The 21,590-nt window shown below is 41.1% G+C and overlaps 1 protein-coding gene across 6 annotated transcripts in view; it reads left to right on the top strand.

The window, feature by feature from the left end:
• PLPPR5 (phospholipid phosphatase related 5) overlaps positions 1-21,590 on the top strand; it is a 136,351-nt gene that overhangs the window by 69,529 nt on the left and 45,232 nt on the right. For 4 of the 6 annotated variants that reach the window (XM_065555609.1, XM_065555607.1, XM_065555605.1 and 1 more), the window contains exon 3: positions 11,174-11,362. In XM_065555609.1, the coding sequence (XP_065411681.1) occupies positions 11,174-11,362 (189 nt within the window). Of the gene's footprint in view, positions 1-10,063; positions 11,363-21,590 lie in introns of those variants that run through there. The other 2 variants (XM_042840619.2, XM_008170622.4) reach the window with 2 other exon arrangements.

The following is a 21,590-nucleotide window of genomic DNA, read 5'->3' as shown; positions in this document are numbered from 1 at the left end:
GTTAAAAGAACAGAGTTCTTATGAGACGACAGACCAATAAATAAAAATATCATTATTTTAAAATGTTTCTACCTCTGAAAATATTGTATTTTATATGTACAAGTCTCCCACACAGCGTTCATTTTGAAATAAATGATTCTGTGATAGTGGGTTAAAAATGATATTCTTTGTTGGGTTTATGTAGGCAAAAATTGCATGATGCTCCTTCCAAAGTCAATAGAAAACCATACAAGCAAGCTCTACCAGCTTCTTATGGACACACTGGAGTGTGAAGAAGTTTTAGCTGTGACCATCAAAAATAAATAACCATAGTTCCTTTTATCATCAAATTGCAATATCTCCATAATATATTGGTGTTTAGGAAGGAACAATAACCATTCCCTATTCAGATAAGAACATAAGAACAGCCATACTGGGACAGACCAATGGTCCATCTAGCCTAGTATCCTGTCTTCTGCCAGTGGCCAATGCCAGATGATTCAGAGGGCATGAACAGAACAGGCAATCATCAACTGATCCATCCCCTGTCATCTATTCCTAGCTTCTGGCAAACAGAGGCTAAGGACACTCAGAGTATGATGTTCATCCCTGCCCATCCCAGCTAATGGACCTATCTTGCATGAACTTATCTAGTTCTTTTTTGAACCTAGTTAAAATTTTGAACTTCACAACATCCCCTATGAATGACTAACCACTGAGTAAGAACATAATAGCCACACAGAGGTGACTAGATGGGCTGAACACTTTCTCAGTTAACATCAGCATAGATTTTCAAGTAGATAAAAGGCTAAGCTTGTCAGGGCTGCCTGGGGGGTGGGCAAGTGGGGCAATTTGCCCCAGGCACCGGGCCCCGCAGAGGCCCCGCAAGTCCTGGTCCGGCGGCTGTCCGGGTCTTTGGTGGCATTTCAGCGGCAGGGGGCCCTTCAGTGCTGCCGAAGACGCGGAGTGACTGAAGGGCCCCCCGCCGCTGAAATGCCACTGAAGACCCGGACTGCCGCCAGGTGAGTACAAGCGCTGCAGCTCCCCCGCTTTGCCCCAGGCCCCCTGAATCCTCTGGGCAGCCCTGAAGCTTGTAACCTTGATGTGATGACAGATACAGTACGTTTATGATCATCTTTATAATAGCAATATAAGATGTTTAAATAATCATTGTATTAATTAGTATCATTATTCATAGGTGCCGACTTCCTCTCTTTCCCATGGATGCTCGACCCCCCCCATACCGCCAGCCCCGCCCCGACTCCACCCCTTCCATGAGGCCCCATCCCCATTTCCAACCCCTTCCCCAAAGTCTCCGCCCCCTCCCTGCCCCTATTCCAACTCCTTCCCCAAATCCCTGCCCCAGTTCCGCCTCTTCCCCGCCTCCTACCTTGAGCACGCCACATTCCCGATTCTCCCCCTCCCTCCCAGAGCATGCTAATGCTGCTGTTTGGCGGCGGATGTTCGGGAAGCGCTGGGAGGTAGGCGAAGGAGTGGGGACGTGGCGCGCTCAGGTGAGGAGGAGGAAGAGGTGGGGTGAAGGGAGCTTGGCTGCCAGTGGGTGCAGAGCACCCACTAATTTTTCCCCATGGGTGCTCCAGCCCCGGAGCACCCACGGAGTCGGCGCCTATGTCATTATTTATTGTGAATGATCTGCAAATACAACTCTTTAGGAGAAAAGAAGTTAGGTAAATAGCAACGTTACCAAATCCAAATTGGTGAAATGAATTAAATAATATGTAAAGGGAGTTTCACGAATTTGAACATAAGACCTTTATGCATTGTGCAAATGTTTGAACTAATTTTGGAATGTGTATAAAACCTAGGCATTTAAATATATCATGTAATGTATATAGTGCAGGTCAGAGTAATTTTTCAGTTACATGCTGCACTATTAATAAGGCAGAACTCTGCTTATATTAGCTATTGATTCAGCAGTGTGCTGTCCCAACATTCCATGCTAATACTAATGTTCCCTGGCCATTATTTCTTTCCCTAAGGAGATGCTATTCAATGACTATATATTCTAGGCTGATGAGACTTGGAAACTCGTTCTTAATTACTGAGGTTGCACATGCAATTTTTATCTAACCAGTAGTGCCAAAAAGTGAGCTAAAGTTTGCCAAATGCAGAGTAATTTACAATCTTAAACTCAGTTACATTTTATGTGATAGTAATGGAATGCCATCTACCAGCGATGACAATAACTTTATAGCAGTGGCAATAATTTTCTAATTAATTTTCTAATTTATAGTTCTTATAGTTCAGATAACATTATCATCATGACACTCAAATATTCAAGTTACATGAGTATTCTGATTTCTGGGAAATAGTTTAAACTACTAGACATAAAACACTGACTTATACATTGACTAAAAATCCTGTTCTTTTTCTTATAGTAAGAGTTTAACAGTGGGTATGCGAGTACAGGCTGTACATTTTTTTGGAAGATGTACAGCCCCTATATATAATGCCATTTTTGCTTTTCCAAATGTGTTGTTCTATCCTGAGAACTTGCACACAATAATACTTTTCACTTCCACTTTCATCTGAGGATAGCAAATGGCTTTACAAAAGTTAATCACTTTTGCCATGTGCATCATGGCTAAGTACTTGATGTGCTGTGACTGCTACTCATTATATCAAACTCCAATCACTTCTCTGTTACCCTGTCCTCCTTCCCATTTGTTTTACTTTCAGCTGCCGTCTCTCCTCATATGCTTAGATTGTAAAACCCCGTAAGCTTTTTTGGGGAAGAGTGTGTCTTGTTATTTCACATGTGCTGTGTCTAGCATAATGGGACCTCTATGACCTACTGCAATACAAATAATACTAATTATTATTCATCTCATCACTAAGTGATTCATAAATTCTCTTATTCCCATTTCACAGATGAACGGTGGGAAATTTAGTGTCTTGTCTAAGACCACACATAGAGCTGGGAACAGAAACACAAACTGCTGATCTTCTGTCACATGTTCCACTCCCTAGAAAATATTCTTTCTTATATCTTCCTCATTAAAGATATGATTCCTCAAGTACAGGTGTTTTGTAAGTAAGAGCCCAATCCAGTTCCCAGTGAAAACAGCAGTAGTTTTTTCATGGACATAAGCATGGTTTAAATTCAGCCAGAGCTGTCCGGAGTGGAACTCTGGTAAATATTTTCAAACCTTGACTCCAGCCTGATGCTCTTGTGCAGGGGTGGCCAACCTGTGGCTTCGGAGCCACAAGCGGCTCTTCAAAAGTTGATATGTGGCTCCTTGTATAAGAACGGACTCCGGGACTGGAGCTACAGGCACCAACTTTCCAATGTGCTGGGGGGTGCTCACTGCTCAACCCCCAGAGCCTCCTGCACGCCACAAAACAGCTGATCGGGAGGGAGGAGGAGGCGCTCATTGGCAGGGCTGCTGGTGGGTGGGAGATGCTGGAAGCAGGTGGTGGAAGCTGCTGGGGGGCTGCTGACGTATGACTGTGGCACTTTGGCAATGTACATTGGTAAATTCTGGCTCCTTCTCAGGCTCAGGTTGGCCACTCCTGCTCTTGTGGTTCTCAACTGGGGGGACTGTGGGTTAGGGTTAGGGTTAAGCCATAAGCCAGTTTCAGGGAGTCAGCGGTGCCCTGCGACTGAAGCCCAGAGCCCTGAGCCCCATTGCACCCCTTCGTGGGGCTGAAGCCCTGAGTCCTGCCGCCGCCCGTGGAGAATGGGGCGGGAGGGCATGGTGGCTTCCTGGAAATATTCTATGAAAATTTAAGCCTTGGACAGAAGTGGGAGTTGGTTTAGGCTGTAGGTCAATGGAACTACTCATGTGAGTATAGTTATTCATTTGCGTAAATGTTTATTGGATCTAGCCTTAAATTAGACCTGGATCAGATCTGCCAACTTCCCCCACTGAACAATTCAAAATACCCTGTTGGTTAACTCTTAAAGATGTCTCAGTTATCGAACATAGGAGAGATAACTGTACATTTTACTTCTGAAGAGTGTAAATCCCAGCTGAATAACCCGGCAACAGTGGACAAAGTAATGCCATTTGACTGGCTTTTTGTTACAAGTGAAAAACAATGAGGAGGTCACATTCCAAGAAATTCACACTGTGTTGAGTAGAGAGACAAGATTGGAATTACAAGGGGGCTGCAGGTTTTGTATCGGTGCATTAACAGAACTGTGTGGAGGAAGCATGCACACTATCTACCTGCACTATGCCTGGCTGTTGTCAAAACTATTACTTCCTCACCTTCATTTACATCAAAGTCACCATAACATGTTTAAAAGAAAACAGAACCCACAATCAGTATTTTCTTCATATTCCACTACAGCTAAAGTAATCAGATATCACAATTCATACAGGACACAGCCTTCATTTTCAGAGGACTGTCAGTACTATTCCTCTTTAATTTCTAATGTAATCCCCATCAGAATCACTTTGTGATCCAAGCCCCATGAAGATTTGTCTAAAAATAAACATTCATCCTGCTATTTGCAGGAATTCCTGACTCAATCCCATCTGATAAATTAGGGGCTCTTACCAGTTGTTTTTTCCCTCTCCTGCCAGACCAAAGGAACCTCCACAGATTGTGTCTGTGCTTTGCCTTTTTTCCTGTGCCATACTAACAAAAAATACTCCCTACAGATGGACTGGCTTAACGTAGCATGGAAATGTGGCACTGGAACAGCAATAGGGTTGGCAGATTCTGTCACTCTGGTAAAGAAAGTGCTAAACAGGAGAATATATTTAGAAAATGGGGGGAAATTATTCTTTCAAACACACATACATAGCTCTAATTGCAGTTGAGGGGAACTGTGAGCAAAATTAGCCCCTCTGCATGGGTCCCACAAGGCCTATGCAACTCAAGGCTTAAGTAGTGTGTAGACTTTATATAAGTCCTCTGTACATGGGTGAAAGTCACCTTGTGTAATAACCATGGGTAGAATTGGGCCCTGATATTTCTTTGTTTTTAATGGGAATGGGGTCGGAGACAGAAGGTCTCCTACAACAAGATATTTTGACATCAATCCACACTATCCTCCCCATTCTGAGCAGGTTCCTACACCCTGCCCTGAATGTTTGTGGCACTGATGTCAGTGCAGTGAGTTCAAATGTGTAGCCAAGGGAAAGAATTTGAACTATAGATTTAACAATGTAGCAGTAAATATGTGAGTAAGGACTCTACCCAACATCCTGTGAAGGATACTGAGTTGGATGTAGTTACAGTAGCTTGTTCATCCTTTCTGACTCACCAGTTATTGGCTTTGTTTCTTTACCACCTTTTGTAGTAATAATATGTTTTGCAGTTGGGAAATATTGTCAGAAATGATGTTAGGTACCTGAAGGCAAATGGATTTAAGTCTTCGAGTGGAATAGTATCCTCAGTCTGAAGGTCACTATTTCAAAATATTACAAGAGAGAGAAGCTTCCGCTCTATTTATGGAAACGAACAAGAATCCATAAGGCCCTTCGTTGGAAATATTTCATTGAAATTAATGAGACTATTGTTGAATAAGATACTGTTTGACATAGGTTTTGCCACCCACTTTTTATCTGTGATTAGATGGGCAATTTGACCAATTCACTTTTTTATGCTGTTTGCAGCACCTGTAGAAACTGTTGGTCCTTGGCCTTTCTCTGCCAAACTGCCACTGCATATTATTAGTATAAATCAAAGGAATGCTGTAAGTAGAGAATATACTTAGCAGATTGCATTAATCCTTGGGGATTGTGTCCTCGGTCTTGCATTTGTTTGATTTTAATAAATATTTGTATATTTAACTGCTTAGCCAATAAATATTACATCCATAATATAATGTGTAGCTATGGTTTTATTTGATCATCCAACACTGTATTCACAGAATAAAGGTAATTCTGTACAAGATGTTTGTGTTCCTACAGTATGTATGCACAAATGGGAAGCATGTTTATAAATACGAAAACCCAAACATTTGGCATTATTGGATTCTTGCAGAGCCTGATCCTGTATTCCAAAAGGAATCTCCAAGCATTTTTGTAAACTTTATTGCCATATCAAACAGTTTCCTACTACATTGAAACATTCATAGTTTTAGAGGTAAACCATAGCAAACACTCTTCTAGAACTTTGGGTTAAATTTCAGATATTAGATTAAATCACTGGGCCTTAACCTGCCACTTTTACTCATGTGAGTAATCCTTGCTCATGCAGGCAATCTCATTGACAATGCTACAACTTCTTCTATGTTGACTAAGGTGATCCTGCACCTTATTTTATAACAACTCCTAAAGGGCCTAATGAGAGGAAGAGACAGATTAATGGAAGATCTTATTGTGTTAAGATTCTAGAACACTTTCTTCAATTACATTTAAAAAAAAAAGGAGCGTTACTATATATTTGTGTCTTTTAAGTACAACACTGGATTTTGTTAGTCAAACACAGTCAAAGATATTTGGACTTTGCTCCTTGTTTCACAATATACCAAATATTTTGTACTGTTCAAGCAACCATTTCACGGTATGCAAATACATTTTACAAGTTACTTTTTTTTAAGTGGCATGTTGAATTTTTTTGAAAAAATTGGAATTGTGGGGGGCCAATTCTGCAATACCCTGTGCTCCTAGAGTGACAAACATCAGTCCTCAACTCCAGTGTGATTTCAATGGCAATTGAGTACTTATTAAGCCACAAGATTGTCCCTGTATATTGATAAAAGAAGAACAGGAGGACTTGTGGCACCTTAGAGACTAACAATTTTATTAGAGCATAAGCTTTCGTGGACTACAGCCCACTTCTTCGGATGCATATGCATATGCATCCGAAGAAGTGGGCTGTAGTCCACGAAAGCTTATGCTCTAATAAAATTGTTAGTCTCTAAGGTGCCACAAGTCCTCCTGTTCTTCTTTTTGCGGATACAGACTAACACGGCTGCTACTCTGAAACTTTTCATTATGCAAGGCCCTGTATATTGATAGTGGACTCCTGTACTCCTCCAGAACTCAGTGGTAACTGCTGCTGCTGCTGGAGTGGTATTCTTTTCCATCTTGTTGATTGGCAAGAAGCAAGCATTTTGAACTTAAAATAAGTAATCTGAGTAATTTGAATCAGAAATTTATTTTTCATTTTTAAGATACTTCTGATTTAACAGGAGAACACACCCAACAGGCATGAATATCTATAATTCTGTAGTCTTGCTGTGGGGTTTTTGATTATGTTTGTACTGTCATAGTTAAGGTTGTTTGTCACCATTGATATTATAAATCATGTTTTCAGAATTTTATAACAGCCATAAATATTCATTCAAGTCTGAAACTTTGCTTTCAAAATCTCAGCTTAAAAGTTATTTTATGTTTTATACTTTTTTGCATAAAAATGTTTTAAACAGTGGCTATTTTAAAATTTTGAATAAAAAGGGGCAGGGGGAATTACCCCTTGGTTCTGGAGGCTTGCTTATCCTCTTGTAATTTAAAATATGCATCCATTTAAAATTGATTTTGGCCCGTCAAAGATGCAGGATTGATAGTCCTACAGAACCAAATCCTCTATGGATCCTCAGAATATCTATAGTAAGGGCAGCAGTTGCACAAGCCTTGTTACACTTTTTGCAAAATATTATTCTGTATTGGGTCAGATCCTGCATCAGGATTCTGATACTAAGAACCACATGCAATTGTGGCTGTGACTATTCCATTTAAACATGTACAATTTTCTACTGCTATTGATTCAACTAATTAATAATAAAGTTTGCTCAGGTCATGCACAATTCTCAATGAAAAACAAAATGTCTCAATTTTTCTATATAATGTCTCCACTTTTTGGAATCACAGCCCCCCTGGAAGAGCTATCATAGTGACGATGGTAAACTCCAAGTTGACTTTAGGGGTACAGGATCAGACTCTAGCTCTGTAAACCTATTAGTAAATTACTTATCCACTTGATAAGATTTCCATTAAAATTCAGATTTGCTTGGTTGGAGTAGCTCATTCTCCATTTCCATTCGGACCTTGGCTCTTCTGCTGAGATAACCAACAGGGTGCTAATTGTGTAATGGTGTTTTTTGTGATGTACTGGGGACTAGATTGAGACAACTGAACTCAAATGAAAAATGTATAGGATTTAATATGCTGAATCCCATATATTCCAGTTTGCTGTACAATATATTTAAATGTGTCTGGAAGCCACATACTTTAGAGTGCCCAGCTAAGATTTGACAGCATTATAGAGCAACAGAAAAACAAGAGTAAAGTTTCTTAATTGTAAGCTTTCAATAATTTCTTTACAGGCTCTATGTTGAACTTAAAAACAGCAGATAATACATTTATCACTCATATCAACAATGAAGTCACAGCAGCTGTAGCCTGCTTGTTTTTCCACAAACATGCATCACTCTTTTGCTACTGATGACCCTCTGTATCAGCTTCAAACAGGCTCATTTTATCAGCACAAGAAAAAGGCCATTTCCTGCCCTTTAATGAGTATGTGCAATGGCAGTTCTGTTTGCACATCCAGGAGGAGAATTTGCCACACAAATTCAAGAATGTAGGATGCTCACAGATGTTGCATTAACTAGAAATTAAAAAGATAACATTCTCTTGGTGATTTTGTCCTGCTCCAATACACATTCCCTAAATATTCAATGTTACTTTAACATTAGTATCCCCAACAAGGAACATTTTACATTAGTAAAAGCCCCAAATCTTTGTTATATGGCACTACACCATATGCTCACACATTAAACATCAAATGTTGCCACTTTTCCTATGGCACTCCCAGTGAAATACAGTGGAAGCTATGGGCCTGAACCAATGCCTATCAGTCAGTGGGAGTCTTTCCACTGAGTTCAAAGGGTATTGGATCAGGCCCTATAACAATAGTTATGTATATATTTAGCTAACTAACAATGCACATTGAGCTATTTTGACACACATAGGTAGGTCACTTTCAGTGACTGCTGGCAGCTACACTAAGGAAAATAAAACTATTTGGGCAGAGCAGAGTTCACCACTAGATGTCTCACTGCATATTAACAGTTTATCTAACAAACTAATGAAATCTGATAAATACAAATGAATTCCTTTAAGGCCTCTTTTGGAGAATAAGTTAAAAATGAACAAAAATAGACTTAGTTTGCTCCACAGCTATAAAGTACATATTCTTTCAGGCAGTAGTTAGAAATGAGTGCATGTAGACTAACATCATCTTGCAAGACCAGGATAATACCAAGTTAATGCTCCTGAACCCCGGAAGTAAACCAATTTTTCAAGACTCAAGTACAGCCAGTAGGAAAACACTCATATACTGCATGAATAGAGAGAGAAAATCTGGTTCACAACTGAGACCAGACTGATTGATTGCAGTAACAAAGCCAAGTAAAGTTTTAAAATGAAATTAAGGTTAACATTGTGGCCTTGTAAAAGAACGTTTGAGCTTTTTTGACTACAGTCTCTGGCTTTTGTCCTTTTAGGGCACAACTTTAAAGTTACTTATCTGTATTTATTTTTTGGAGTTCTGATCTCAGAGCATAACTTTTTGAAGACTATATTGGTACATCTGTAAAAGAATTTACCATTTTTTTGTTTAATCTTTAAAAGGCTTGCATTTTTAAATTAGAAGACTCTTTTTTCCATTTATATTGTAAGTGTGATTTCCTCAAAGGATGGCGTATTTGTTTTATTTTATCAAGTTAAATATACATTGTCCTCTCTCAGGTAAGATCCTATTCATGTTCATGAAGTAAATATACATATAAAGCATTTAAAGAACACAGTAAAAGCATTTAACCATTGTACTGCTGTAGGATAGCATTATTATAGTACTATTGAAAAGTATATTGTAGTTTCTGAGAATTTATTATAAATTTAAACATTCTTAATGCCCATCTCAGTAAATATTTGTCCTAGGAATGAAGTTGTTTTCACACAAGAAGCAGAGTATAGGAAGTGTGTGCTTAGGGTCTGATCAGAGGCTCACTAAAGACAAGGGAAAGACGGCTGCTGACTTCAGTGGTTTTGGGATCAGCCTCTTATAGTCCAACCTTGTTACCTAAATTAAAATTCGATAAGCCTGGTGGTGAAATAGGCTCTGGGGAGCTTTCGATCCATTTTCCTGCTCTCCCTCTCTCTCATTGCCCACTGGAGTGCTTCAGGTGGGACTATCTCGAGGGTCCTCTAGGGAACTGCCCACTGCCTGCTGATCGCGAGCTGCACCCACAGCGTTGGCACTAAAGAGACAGCATCAGTGTGCTTGTCTTGCAAACAAACCGCAATAGGGCAAAGTTTGGGGCAGGGTTTTGGGGTGCCCGCTCTTTGCTAAACTCCCTGGAATCCCCGTGCAGCATTTTGGAAAGCGAGGTTAAAGCAGATGATGAGCAAGAGGAGTCTGACAGCGTGTGTGTGTTTCTAACGGGCTGGCATCGCTGGCTTGGAGGAGAGCTCCGCAACGCCAAGTCTAGCAAGCAGCTAGAGTGGAGGCGGCGGCGGCAAGGGCTGTGCACAAGGCTGCTCAGCACTGGCAATTATTGCTCCAGCTGTTTGGACAAAGAAACAAAACCCTAAGGGAGGAAAGGATTTGGCAGCCTAGGAGCGGCGACTGCGTTGCCTGCCCGGAGCCGGGCTCGTGCGGACTGAGCTGACGGGCTCGGAGTGACTGTGGGATTCCCGCCCCCTCCCTCCCGCGGGAGGCTGGCGCTGGGCAGAGGCGTCAGGCACCTGCCCGGGGGCGGGCTTGGCTCGAAGGCTGCGGCCCCAGCGCCACTGGCGGGGAACCCTCGGATCCGCTTCTCAGCCGGGCTCCCCGCTCCGGCGGCCAGGGGCTGCTCCCGGGAGGGGACCCGCTTCCCCCTGCACGTGCCCGGACGGAGCTGGCGCTGCTGCCCGGGTCTAGCCGCCGCCTGCTCCCCCAGTACACGAGCCCGTGCTCGGGCGGAGCCGCCTGACAGGAGCAGCCCATGGGCACGGGCTTGTGCCCGGGCCGTGCTGCTGCAGCTGCCCGGCGCTAGCCCATGGGCCGAGCCGCTGCCCGGAACTAACTAGCCTCCTGCGCTGCCCATGTGCTCCAGCTTGCGCCCGGGTGCCGCCGCCGCTGCTGGCTGGGACTAGCCGCCTCCTCCCCCGGTGGATGCCGCCGGGGAGCGGGCGGAGCGCGCAGCCGGGGAGGGGGGCTGCCGCGGCCGCCGGAGCCGGAGTGCCTGGCAGTGCCCTCTGCGCTCATCAGCATGCTTTACTTCCAGATGGTGATCATGGCAGGGACCGTGATGCTGGCTTATTACTTCGAGTACACGGACACCTTCACGGTCAACGTGCAGGGCTTCTTCTGCTACGAGGGCTCCTACCGCAAGCCCTACCCGGGTCCGGAGGACAGCAGCGCCGTGCCCCCGGCGCTCCTCTACGCGCTGGCCGCAGGGGTCCCGGTGCTGGTGGTAAGCAAGAGCCGCTTCTCCCCTCCCTCCCCTTCTCCAGTCAGGCGGCGCTCCGACCCCGGGCTGCGCTGCCCATCCAGCGCCCGCGAGTGAATGAACTTGTTGGCAAGGCACCCCCGAGCCCGGGGACCCTGCCGAGAAGCAGCTGCGGGCTTTGGTGCAGGGCGAGGGCTTTGCTGAGGATCAGAATAACGGGGTATTTCCTTGGTTAGTATGGATCTGCAGCCACCATTTGCCGTGGCTGGGAGCAGGAAAGAGCTTCCCCGATTTCTTGGGGAAGGGGTGCGGGGGTCTTTCCCTTTCAGCCCCTGCTAGGAAGGAGCCTGCTGCTTTCCCAGGTACCAGTGTGTTTGGGCTGCAAGTTACCCCAGCAATGGCAATGGAAATCAGGGACAACAAAGCCCCCCAACCGCACCCCCCCTCCAAACGCCCGGGGCCATTTCCTAATGTCTGCAGGGGAGTCCTCCGAAGTTCATTTTTATCATGGATATCTTAACCTGCCCCTTTCCGTTTGAAACCACAAATCGATACCTTTAAAAAAAAAAGTGTATGGGCTTATTTATTTTTTTCAAAGCATGTGGGTTAGTCACCGATCAGCGAGCTATATTCCCAGAACCTATGCTCCTAATGTCCACAAGCCAATATTTCAGCTACTAGTCATTAAAAGATATATTTCTGTGCATTTATTTTCTGAAAGTAAGTCGATATACAAAGTGGACTAGACAATGCTCCCTTTAGTGCACTGGGTAGGTGGAAAAGAAACCTGTGCACTTGTTACTTTGGTGTGGGCTTCTGTAAATAAGGTTTATGTAAGATTAATTTCAGTGGTTTTCTTCCTTTAGAAACATGCAAATGGAAATATAAAAACATCTGACTTTAAATTGATGAATGTACAAGTTGTAATGTCAGATGACAGGGACATTGACAGCATTTAATAATCCCTGATCATATTGTGGAGGAGAGAGTCAGAGGATCAGCCAGGGGGTATTTAACCATTTGGAATGGTGGGGCACACTAAAGACCAGAAGGAGCTTGACAGACAAAAAAAAGAGCTCTGGAGATTTAAATTATTTATTTTACAAATGTATTCCCCTTCAGCAAGTTATCTTTAAAACACATTTGAGAATAAATTGCTTTCTCAGCAAGCAGGTTCTGTCAGTAATCTCTAAAATCTAATTTCATCATGCCACTGTATTACCATGATGTTTCTGATTGTGTCAGATCCTCCAACACAAAATCTTCGAGCCAAATTCTGCCCTCATATTGAAGTCATTGGGGTTGGATGGGTGTAATTATGATGGATTTGGTCCTTGTTTTCTAGGGATTGAAATTGCACCCTGTGGTAACATGTGTTGTGTAGGTTTTTAGTCCAGGATTCATTTTGATTTTAACAAGTGTTACTAAAACAACCAATTCTGTCATTTTTTAAGTTGTAGGAAAAATGTTTAGTACCTCTGGACTATTCTTCTTTTGCTGTTTTCAATACCCAAATGTCTGTTTTGTTGTGTTTTGTTTTAAACTCTAACTTTTGCAGTAGTTTGATGGCTCCCAGGGTTGTAGCAGGATTTGCTATAGCCCAAGATGGTAGTTACCAAAAATTATTAATGTCTAACAGCCATTTGGTGTTCTAGGTAAAATAAATTGGTGGTTTCCATCCATTTTCTAATAGTGTTATATCTACATCACAAAAAAAACCACCATCTCAATTGGTATCAGTTGGCACCCTTGTCAATGACAGCCTCAGCACAATAAGATGCTGATTGAATTGGTAGTGTTGTGGAGGTTAAACACAGATAAATTGAGTTTACCCACTTCTCGTTTGGGGATTATGGAGTTTAATGTAGGTTAGTTTACCCATTTCTTTGTTTACCACTACACCACTGCTCTCTCCCTCTAGCAGAGGCCCTTCTAGAAAAGTGTTTGAGATACATTGGCATGTCAGGGCATGGAAGCTTGCACTGCAGTTGCCTATGCTGTACCTCTTCCTTGGATGAACAGAAGACTTCAGCCTTTGGGGATGTCAAGCTGGCATCTGTAACAAACACTAAATGAAATTAATAAAGAAAAAATATTGGGCAGGCCATGGGCTAAATTCTATTATGATTCACCCTAGGTAATCCTGTTGAACTTGGATTTTCATGGGATGTATTTTAGTGCACACCTCCAGCCCCATCATGCATATTATGGATGAGGCTCTTTTATTTTACTTTGTTGATTTGGCTTGTTTCTTTTCTGTGGAAGAAGTAAAGCTGTTTGTTCTTTCCAAATCCAAAACTATTTATAAGCTGTTGACCAGAGTCAACCATGGTGGAACTCCACTGATTGAGTTTTCCTAGGGATGAATTTGAGTCTTTGCTACTGTTCTAAGCTCTCCTTTCTGCCTCTGTAGTTCTTCCACATACTGGTGTGCAAGAGAACTAGTCTGTCTTTAAAAATGAAATGCAGGGAAGATCTAAAAAACATGTCACATGGCTAAACCTCTGCAGGCATAGCTGAAAATGTAGGATGAACAGGAAGATATATTTCCACAAATAAAGATATTAACCTTTTAAAAATGATATGGAAAAACTGTTTAATAAAAATTATCATGTTTTGAAGCGTGTAGGAAAAAAATAATCCCCCTACCTGAAAAGTTATAAACGGGAAACAAAATCCAAACGATACTCCTATTCACGCTAAACACTGGAGCTGGCTGGAAACTTTTGACAAAAACAATATTTTGATGAAAATGGGGAGGAGGGGGGATCACAAATTCTTGCAATGTTTTCTCTCCCATTTTCCAAACAGCTCTGAAAAGCACATTTTTTCATCCTTAAATTCACATTATTTCTACTTAGGTTGGTCAAGAAAAATGGCTTGGACTGAATGGGAGGACAACACGAAAAGCTCTCTGACCCACTTTGGTACCAGATGAGCTGGAGAACACTGTGGGAAGCCAACAGAGGGAAGCTTAAGATATTTCTGGGGAGAAGATTGTTCTTTCTTTTTATGGGAGAACATTTCTGACTGAAATGGGAGAAGTGCACTTTAAGGAGTGTTGGGGAGGAACCACTGTGACTCAGATTTGGTGGGCAGGACAGCTGCTTTTTTGAGGGAGGGGCCTTAGGCCATAATGTTTTACGCTGGTGGAGCTTCTCTTAATAGGCGTGAGTGAAGTCCTCTGTGTATCAAACTTGGGGGCTACTGTGCTAAGTGGGGGAATGAGCGGGCTTCCCAGTGACTTTTCTTTTCCCTAATTCCTGCAGACTCTGCATAAGTGGGAAGAGCCAGTTCATGGAGGAGCATGTAACGTGTATGCTTGTTTTGAATTGGATGTAACACAAACTATCATAGTATATACTGTGATTTACATAATATTTTAATATTATACAGAACATGTTGCTGCTAATGAGAAGTTCCACGAAAGACCTATTCAATTCAATAATAAGCAATTCATCTTCCATGCTTATACACATCCAGTGACTAGAAAGCCCTATGTAGAGGGAGGGGCTGCAGCTGCTATTGCTTCCCATTGAATGGAGCAGCAGCTGTGGAAGGCCGGGGGTAAAGTCTAACAGCTGCTTGCAGGTTAGGGAAAATTCCATTGCCAACAAGACTCCCATATTATAACTGTTTTATGTGGTCTTCTTGCCGGGAGATATGAATTTCATCTTATCAGAACATACTATAAGAAAGCAAAGTGTGTGAGGTATCATATTGAGATCAGGCTCCATGCTATTCAATGTAGATTGCAATATTATTTGTAAACGTTTCCCACTTTTAGTTATCCCTTTAGATATAAAATCATGACCTATACAAGACCTAGCTGCAACCAGGCATACTGTTTGCACTGGGAGATATTAAGGCATATCTTTTTAGAACACACTAAGAATACAGTGCAGTGCAAAATGTGGAAGAGGTTGAAATTATGAGATCTCAGTAGAAGAATTTAAATGGCTCTGGTGATGTGATGTCAAGATCAATGGATCTGAATCTATTGGATCAATAGATTGTCAGTAGAATCCATAGGCTTGGCTTTTCCTCCTGACCTTTAATGTGAATTGTGGATGAAGTAGCAGCTGTAGCTGAGACTCTCCTTATTTTTGCTGGTTGAAGAAAAAAATGTCCAGAATGACACTTGTATCCTGAGAAATTATTAAAACCTTCTTTGTAACTTGAAGTCAAATGTAAAGGTGAAAAGAAATATGGTCTTGATTGATTCTATTTAAAAATATGAAAAAAGAAGCATAGAGATGATAAGTTTTGTGTTCAGTGCTATTTAAACCTTTTCCCAAAGTGCCAGATTTTGCTCAGCAGGCTGGTTGCTTTTTTAGACTTGTTATGACAGATGTAGTTTGAGAAATATACGTCAGTCTAATCCTTTAGCTTCCAGTGGAAATGATTTGTAGAATTCTCAGCTAGTTGCTCATGTGTTTTCAAAAGCTACAAAATGATCTGTTCTGCTCCATTTCTTTCTGGTAGACCTTAGTAGTATTTTGCAAAGGTCAAAATGATTAACTGAACAAAAGAATGATTTTAGTGGATACACACATTAGTGCATATGATTGATCTTGACATCATTATTTAAGCAAATAATCAGTGTAAAACAATGGATGATAGGAACTATAATGTATACTGACTGCTTTATATAAACTAGGAGGAGATGACACATTTTCATTAATACATTGTGTAAACACTAAGAGTTACCTCATGCTAATGTTGTTTGTTTTTATATCCAAGTAATATGCAGATGATTACAGTACTTATTCATAAAACATTCACAGTTCTGTTTGTTTGGCAGATTCCTAGCATATTCATATTTTCCCTGTAAATCAATTAGTTAGTAATTTGTATTTTAGCATAATCCTCTTAATATCATTGAAAAAATGAGTTTCATTTAGAGACAATGTATTGGTTTTTTCAGTAGCCTGCATGAACATTTTCATTGGTGCAACCTAAAGAAGTAACTAATGTCAAAGTCAGATACTGTTTGGGCTAACCTAGATGCAGAAATTCCCCTCTCACTGCACTTTTGGAGCAAGGACTTCTGCATCATATGTAATGCATATTGAAAAATAATAATTCCAAGTATACTTACAATATTAGCTGTTATCACTCAAGAAAGAGATCTTGGAGTCATTGTGGATAGTTCTCTGAAAATATCCGCTTAATATACAGCAGCAATCAAAAAAGCTAACAGAATGTTCAGAACCTATAAGATAATAAGACAGAAAATATCATAATGCCCTATATAAATCCATGATATTCCACACTTTGAGTACTGCATGCAGCTCTGGTCACCCAATATAAAAAAGATATATTAGAATTGGAAACGGTACAGAGAAGGGCAACAAAAGTGATTGAGGGTCTAGAACAGCTTCCATATGAAGAGAGATTAAAAAGACTGGGACTGTTCAGATTGGAAAAGAGATGACAAAGAGCGGGATATGATAGAGGTCTATAAAATCATGAATGGTGTGGAGAAAGTGAATAAGAAAGTGTTATTTACTCCTTCAAATAATACAAGAACCTGGGGTCATTCAATGACATTAATAGGCAGAAGATTTAAAACAAAATAAAACAACTACACAAAATGCACAGTCAACCTGTGGAATTCCTTGCCAGGGGATGTTGTGAAGTCAAAAACTATAACAGGGTTCAAAAAAGAACTAGATCAGTTCATGGAGGATAGGTCCATCAATGGCTGTTTAGTCAAGATGGTCAGGGATGCAACTCCATGCTCTTGATGTCTCTAGCCTCTGACTGCCAGAAGCTTGGAGTGGATGACGGGGGTTGGATCTGTTGATGATTGCCTGTTCTGTTCATTCTGTCTGAAGCATCTAGCACTGGCCACAGTCAGAAGACAGAATAACCAGCTTATACAGACCATTGGTCTGACCCAATATGGCCATTCTTATGATCTGGAAAAAACACTATAAAACTTCACTTTTCACTTTTCTTTCTGTGTCAAATTACATATGTACACTTGCCCATGTGGGTAAGTTAATATACACTTATGGTTTACCAAGACCTGAACTGAGACCACATTGAGAACAATGAGAAAGAAGGGCTCTCCTAAGTATCACCACAGCTTTCATAGCTCTCTGCTCTTTCCTCAACACATTTGCCCCTACAGGTTGCCAATGTCTGAGTTGATCAGACCTGGGACTACTACGTTTAGTTAAGACTGGTTGAAAATTGTGGGCCTGTGCATATGTGCTGTACATTGCGAAGACTGCTTCTATAAAAAGCCATATGTGCACCTCAGTTTCTATTTTGTGTGCAGAGGCACAACTACTGTGTGTGGGGGGGGGGGAGGGGCAGAGAGGGATATGCATCCTGTCAAAATTGTTTTCATCCTGTTGATGCCTCTTTCAAAACTGCTGCAGGTCTCATACATTCTCCTTCTTACACCTATGATTGATTCCTTGTGCTATTGCTCTGGGGACTGCTCTTGTGTCACCTGCTTAAGAGTGTTCAAATTGTTCTTGTTAAAGTGTATTTTTTAGTTCACTAGTCACTTTATTATAGGTTTAGTCCTGTGTAATTTAGTGTAGCGCATTTTAAACAGAGTTGCTGGATTGTGTTACATTTAAGGGTGGAGGGTGTCAGAATTTTTGTTTTCTTTTGGTTTTTTTTTTCTTCTTGGTGCTTCTTAAAGGATTCAAGTTCTGCCACAAAATATTTCCTGGAGATGTCCCTCAGTGAATTCACTGTGCCATGGACAGGAACATTTTTCTCTATTAATTACTCACTCCTCAACCCAATCAGAAAGCAGAGCACCTTCACACTGAGTCCTCCATCCACTTTGGCATGGTCATTCATTCCATGCTCATCCATGGTACCAAGTGGATTTGATTTTGTTTCTCTGGGTGCTTAAGCACCATGGGAAAAATCAAAGCAAAAGAAAAGGAATGCTTGATGTCAGATCTTTTAAGATACTTTAATGCCTTTGAGTATGGCACTAAAGCCCTTAACATTTGAGTGTGGCCACAGCATTGGGTTTCATGGCACATGTACTGAACTCAGCTTTTCCTAAAGCTTATCCTGAAATCCACCTTAATATTCAATAAGTTGGTCAGAACTGAGACAGGCTGATCTTTTTCATTCCTTGAAAAATATAGAAGTCACATTTGATGTCCTCTCTTGGTGCAGACATAGGGGCCTTCTGTTAGGATTCATATTCACCATTCACCATGTTATCACCTCCTTTGAGCCTTTCTGCTATGTAAGTGCTATATGCTTCAGTTGGAGCTGCTTCCTTGGACCCTTTCCAGGATTAGACTTGGACCATGTGACCTATATATAACTATAGCTATGTCCTCCTCCATAGATCTTTGCATTACCACTGGTGAAATATTCTTCTGCTTTATGGTGATTCCAAAGCAGATGTCTAAGGGTATGTCTACACAGCAACTAGACACCCACAGCTGGCCCGTACCCGCTGAGTTGGGCTGCAGGGCTAATTCATTGCTGTGTGGACTTCCGAGCGTTTGCTGGAGCTTAAGCTCTGGGACCCTCCCACCTCACAGGGTCCTAGAGCTTGGGTGCCAGCCCAATGAAACACACAGCAATGAAACATCCCTGCAGATCAAGCCCCGCAAGCCTGAGTCAGCTGGCACAGGTGTCTAGTTGCTGAGTAGACATACACTTAGTGATTCCTATACAGTCCCAAGGAGACTAGAGAGACTCCTTTCATTTGATCCTTCCTGACAAGAAATCAAGGAAATTGGATAATTGGGGCAGGAAGGCGTACATACCCACAGCTCCTTCTAGCAGGCCAATAAGTCACCAATTTCTGATGTCCTGGAAAGATCATCTTTTGTGTGGCAAGATGTTAATTACTGAGAGTCCTCCAGACAGTCAGTCATTTAAAGGTATCATCCAAGAAAGTTTGGATCAGTCCAAATGTTCTGTCGGGATTGATTTTATACTTGGCACCCATCACTGTAATATCTGAACACTTCTGAGTGCTATTCCACAAATAAATAGTCATACAATCTCACATTATAGTTGGATACCCAGCTCCTAAATAAACCCTGTGTCTCCACTTTCACATCAAATGGAAATGTTTTTTACACGTGTATAATGAGCAAAATCTTCCTTCCTGATATGTGACCTATCTAGTACTTCTGAAACATCTTTGATTAGCTAAAGCTGATTTACAAGTGACTCCTTTGATGGTACTTTTGACAGCTATTAACACTTGACATGAAAAGCTCGCCAATAAAGCTCTTTTTCCTCACCAGCTAATCAAATCATTCCCAAAGGGCCCCTGCATCTTTATACCCTGTTTAAATCCAAAATGCAACCATGGGATATGAATTTAATTTCCATATGCTGAATTTAATATTTAAACAAATCAGTGAATGACTGCTACATTTCATTTGCTGAAATTGCCTTTTCTATTAACAATTGTCTCATCCAGACTAGTTATTCAGCTCCAAGCCCTTATGTCTCTACAGTACTTCCACCTTTATAGTCTTCTATAAGGGCAAAACTTGTTTCCATTTTCACACAGAGGTTTTCCCCAAAGTGCTTTCAAGATTCTATTTGAACCAGCTATCTCAGCTTTAATTTCTTTTGTGTGAGTTTTTTTCCTTCATCCTCATGCTTCACAAGAAACTAATTTCCACTAATTTGTATGTATAACATGCTATCCGTTTTTACCTGTGAGAAAAAGGAGCTTTAGAAAGTCTCCATTTTTCATTTTGGCACATGATGGTAAAACAAAATGGAAATCTATACTGCATCAGTTTCTGTGTGAAAGAGTTGTTGCATTGCACTCTCAAGATATCTTAAGGTTCATCCCACCAGATCTAAAGTAATTCAGTACTTATTTATTGACCAGACAGTATTATACCTTTTGGATTGTTGGCACAGATGTCAGGGCAAATACACTGTTTTAGAATCTCATTCTGCTCTCACTTACCGCCGGGTAAAACAAAGAGGCCAGTGAAGTTGTAACCTGTAAATCCAGGATACAAATCAGGACCTTAATCTTTCTTCATTGGGAGTCATTCAGTGGTGTTTGTTTTCTCCTCCTGTTGCCATTTTCTGAGAATCCAAACCAACATAACACCACAAAAGATACTTATGTATATCAAAAATGGAATTCATAATGCCCATTGTGCTCACTGCATGCAGTGTTTAGGAACGCCAGCCAACTCTGGGCCATGTGTTTCATTCCATGGGATGGGTCAGGAGTCTCCGCTTTCAACAGCTGAATGCCTATTTGTCCTTAAATGATGCACTTATGGCTAAGGGAGAATGTTGTGAGTTCAACTAATCCTGTGTATAAATTCCCAAATCACATGGCACATTGTTTTTAATCTAAAATGGAAAGTGAAAACTACTTACCATGCTAAGTAACTGTTATTCATTGTACATAATACAGGATTGAGGATTTATATGGCCATATGATGTGTAATAAATGACAGCCAAAATGGAATTATAAGTAGCTTTTGCTATTTTTGTTCTGCATTGAAAACTATATGTTTGAAATTTTGGAATTTACACACTGATCTCACAGGGTGCATTCTCAGAGGAAACCATCAGTTTTCACATATGCTTCCATCATAAACAATACTAAGACAAATAATGGATAATATATTTTGGGGATGCATATAAAAGTCTAGCTGAGTCCGATAGGCCACTTCTCCAAAACCCAACAGTTCTGTGTGACGTCCTATTTTAAAAATGAATAATATTTGTGAACATTTTTTGTAACCCAGCCTTTAATATTCAGTTATGTAGATGTGACATGGTCTAGTGAGTAAGGCATCAGATTGGGAGTTAGGAGAACAGAGTTCTATTCTTGGCTATCACTAACCTGCTGTGTAACTTTAAGAAGGTCACTTCATCTTTCTGTGGCTCAATTTCCACATCTGTAACATGGGGATACTGTAATACTTATTTTCCTTAGAAAAGTCTTTTCAGATCTACAATTGAAAATCACTATATAAATATCTGAGATTTGATTATTTTAATTTAGTCTACTTGTCTGATAAGTATAATAGAATATCAGGATTGGAAGGGATTCTCAGGAGGTCATCTAGTCCAACCCCCTGCTCAAAGCAGGACCAATCCCCAGACAGATTTTTGCCCTAGGTCCCTAAATGGCCCCCTTAAGGATTGAACTCACAACGCTGGGTTTAGCAGGCCAATGCTCAAACCACTGAGCTATCCTTCCCCCCGTGATAGAGTACATTTAAAAATAAAGGTCCTGATCCCACATGTGCATGCTGTT

Source organism: Chrysemys picta, chromosome 8 (genome assembly GCF_011386835.1).
Source record: "Chrysemys picta bellii isolate R12L10 chromosome 8, ASM1138683v2, whole genome shotgun sequence".
NCBI classification, from domain to species: domain Eukaryota; kingdom Metazoa; phylum Chordata; order Testudines; family Emydidae; genus Chrysemys; species Chrysemys picta.
Note: the sequence above shows the minus strand (reverse complement) of the source record. Positions and strands in the feature narration are given on the sequence as shown.